General features: G+C 33.0%; 1 protein-coding gene across 1 annotated transcript in view; it reads right to left on the bottom strand.

The window, feature by feature from the left end:
• The window catches only part of LOC119586191 (NAD-dependent protein deacylase Sirt4-like), a gene marked incomplete in the record, with an annotated part of 3,428 nt that overhangs the window by 513 nt on the left and 294 nt on the right, over positions 1 to 2,621 (bottom strand). The window contains 5 exon segments of the mRNA XM_037934893.1: positions 30 to 405; positions 594 to 775; positions 1,127 to 1,269; positions 1,411 to 1,615; positions 1,809 to 2,145. Of these exon segments, the coding sequence (XP_037790821.1) occupies positions 270 to 405; positions 594 to 775; positions 1,127 to 1,269; positions 1,411 to 1,615; positions 1,809 to 2,072 (930 nt within the window).

Genomic DNA, 2,621 nt, shown 5'->3' on the forward strand with positions numbered 1-2,621 from the left:
TTCATATTTACAAACTAATACACATATACACAAGATAGATAGAAATTCAATTTCTCTCATAAAAATTCTTTTCTTTACTTTGTAGCCTGTTTATAACAATATTTACAAAATCTTTCAAAAAATAGTCATACACCTGTTTGATACAGCAATAAAAAATATACATTTTGTCTGAGAGAGTATCTGTACAAATAAATTTAATATACATAAAAATTTTAACGCATTAAAATGTATAACAAATTATTTAAAACTGTCAAAATCTAAAATTCTTGCTAATGAACAACAATCTGTGGAAGCACCTCTCCACAACGAGCACTTATTCTAAAATCCAAGTGTTTGTCAGCACGGGTAGTGCCAATATTCACGGCACAAAGTGGTATGCCCATATCTACAGCTTGAAGAATAAACCTGTAAAAAAGAAAACTTGTTTCAATCTGACTGCCTTTTCTTAAAATGATTTTTTACATGTTAAATATAGTATACAACTCTTGATTTAATTCTTGATTACAACAATTCTAATCACAAAGTACCCTAAGTATCTATAAAACTAAATTATGATATATACTTTAAACAGACCCAATATACTAAAGTCTTACCTATACCCTGAATAAACATATAATGAGGAGCCCAATACTAGCAGGCCATCACTTTCACTGAGTTCTTGTTTCACTCTCTCAACACGATCCTTTGGAACATTATCTCCAAAAAAAACAATATATGGCTTCATGATGCCACCACAGTGTTTGCATGGTGGTATTTGAAATTGATTAACTTCCTCCTTGAAAAGAAAAAGAGTTATTGGTGTATTTGTTTATCATCTCCCTTCTAATTTGTATCATTTTCATTACTTTAAAACAGAACAAACAAAAAGTCATAGCTACTCAATCTTCACATAGAAAATCTCCTTATCTCTTATAACACTACATGTATACTTCAGACGCAAGCTTACACTTTTCTTTTTACCCTGTATTCAGCCTTTTTACCAGAAAAGCAAACATAAATATATATCAACTGATGACATTTTTAATATGCAAAATGTCTTCACCTATTACTTTATTTCCTGCAATCTCAGATAATGCAAACAATTAGCTTTAAAAGCATGTCAATTATCCAAGACAAACATACATACCTCTGTAAGCTCTACATCACCATCTGGCCGTATTTCAGATGAGTGGGAGGACATGTGGGGGTTTAAGATCCGTAGCCTGGTTTGGAAGCTATGTCGGTCTACCATCTTTGAGCACGACATACATATAACATTAAAGGCTGTCCCTGGAGAGAGAGAGAGGTAGAGGTGAGAGGTTAGTCACTTTACATAAACTGATGCATCCAATATAAGAATGTAATCATTCTTTAATCTATGAGATTCAAATATATTTTTAGGACTATCTCCAGAATGATTTACCATCTTACCATGTAATTCATGAACATTTGTACTCCCAGCTTTGTGGTGCAAGCGATCAACATTCTGGGTTACAACACACTGAATTTTCCCTTTTTTCTCCCACTCAGCAAGAGTCAGATGAGTAATATTTGGCTGGAAAGTGGAGAACCTTGGCCATCCTATGTAATTTCTTGCCCAATAGCTTTGTCTAGCTTTTGCTGAGTCCATGAAAGTCTGTGGTAAAAAATCAATTATTACTTTACATACAATAACAACACAGTGTCATAAGCTCTTCTATACCCATATCTTTACTTAAAAAAACACACTGTTGCAATAGATAAAAGAATCTTCAGTCAATTAAAAAACAATCAATATTTTCCTTTAAACACAAATTGAATACATCACACCTCATGCACCTTTTACTCACCTTAAACTGCACTGGACGTTTACTACTTGTAGCATAAAGACCCACACCTTCTGAACGATAATCTGGAATACCACTCTCTGTTGATATACCTGCTCCTGTTAGCACAAATATCTTTCTGTGATTGTCAAGAAACTCTTGCATTTGATCCACAGCCCAATTTTCACATGGGCGGTGTTTTGGAACAAAGGCATATTGTGAACAGTATCTTGTCACTTTTGAGAGTATCCTCATGTACTGCTTTCTTATAACCAATGAATTATTCATTTCAATATATTGCAGCCAAACTACTTGATTATTTTTAGGTGCTACTTTTCTGTAACCTTTTCTGATGTCAAATCTGAAACAAGAGAGAAAAAAGGTCTTTATTCAACATTAGATATTGATTTTACCTCTGAAACAAGTGAGAAAAAAGTCTTTACTCAACATTAGATATTGATTATACCTGAATGTACTTCTAACAATAAGTACACAGTGATACTCTGGCATTTAGAACTTAACAACAAAAAGTGTAGCAACTACAATACATACTGACTGTCATGTTATAAGCACTAAAATTTACAACCATTTTCTTCCTAAAATTAAGGTTGTTATGAAATGTAAGTTAGGAATAGAGCTTATATATCAAGATTTAGGATGGAACCACATCATAAGGAGACAGACATGTACAAAGATGGAAAATACCACTCTGACCATGGGGAGTGAACAAGACAAATTTAGTGAGGCCATAAGGACAGTTCTAACCCAATAGGAAATATTTGTAATCCATTCTCTTTTTCATTTTAATTGGTGTCTCCAGTGACATAGAATTCCTTA

This window comes from Penaeus monodon, chromosome 21, assembly GCF_015228065.2.
Source record: "Penaeus monodon isolate SGIC_2016 chromosome 21, NSTDA_Pmon_1, whole genome shotgun sequence".
Taxonomy (NCBI): domain Eukaryota; kingdom Metazoa; phylum Arthropoda; class Malacostraca; order Decapoda; family Penaeidae; genus Penaeus; species Penaeus monodon.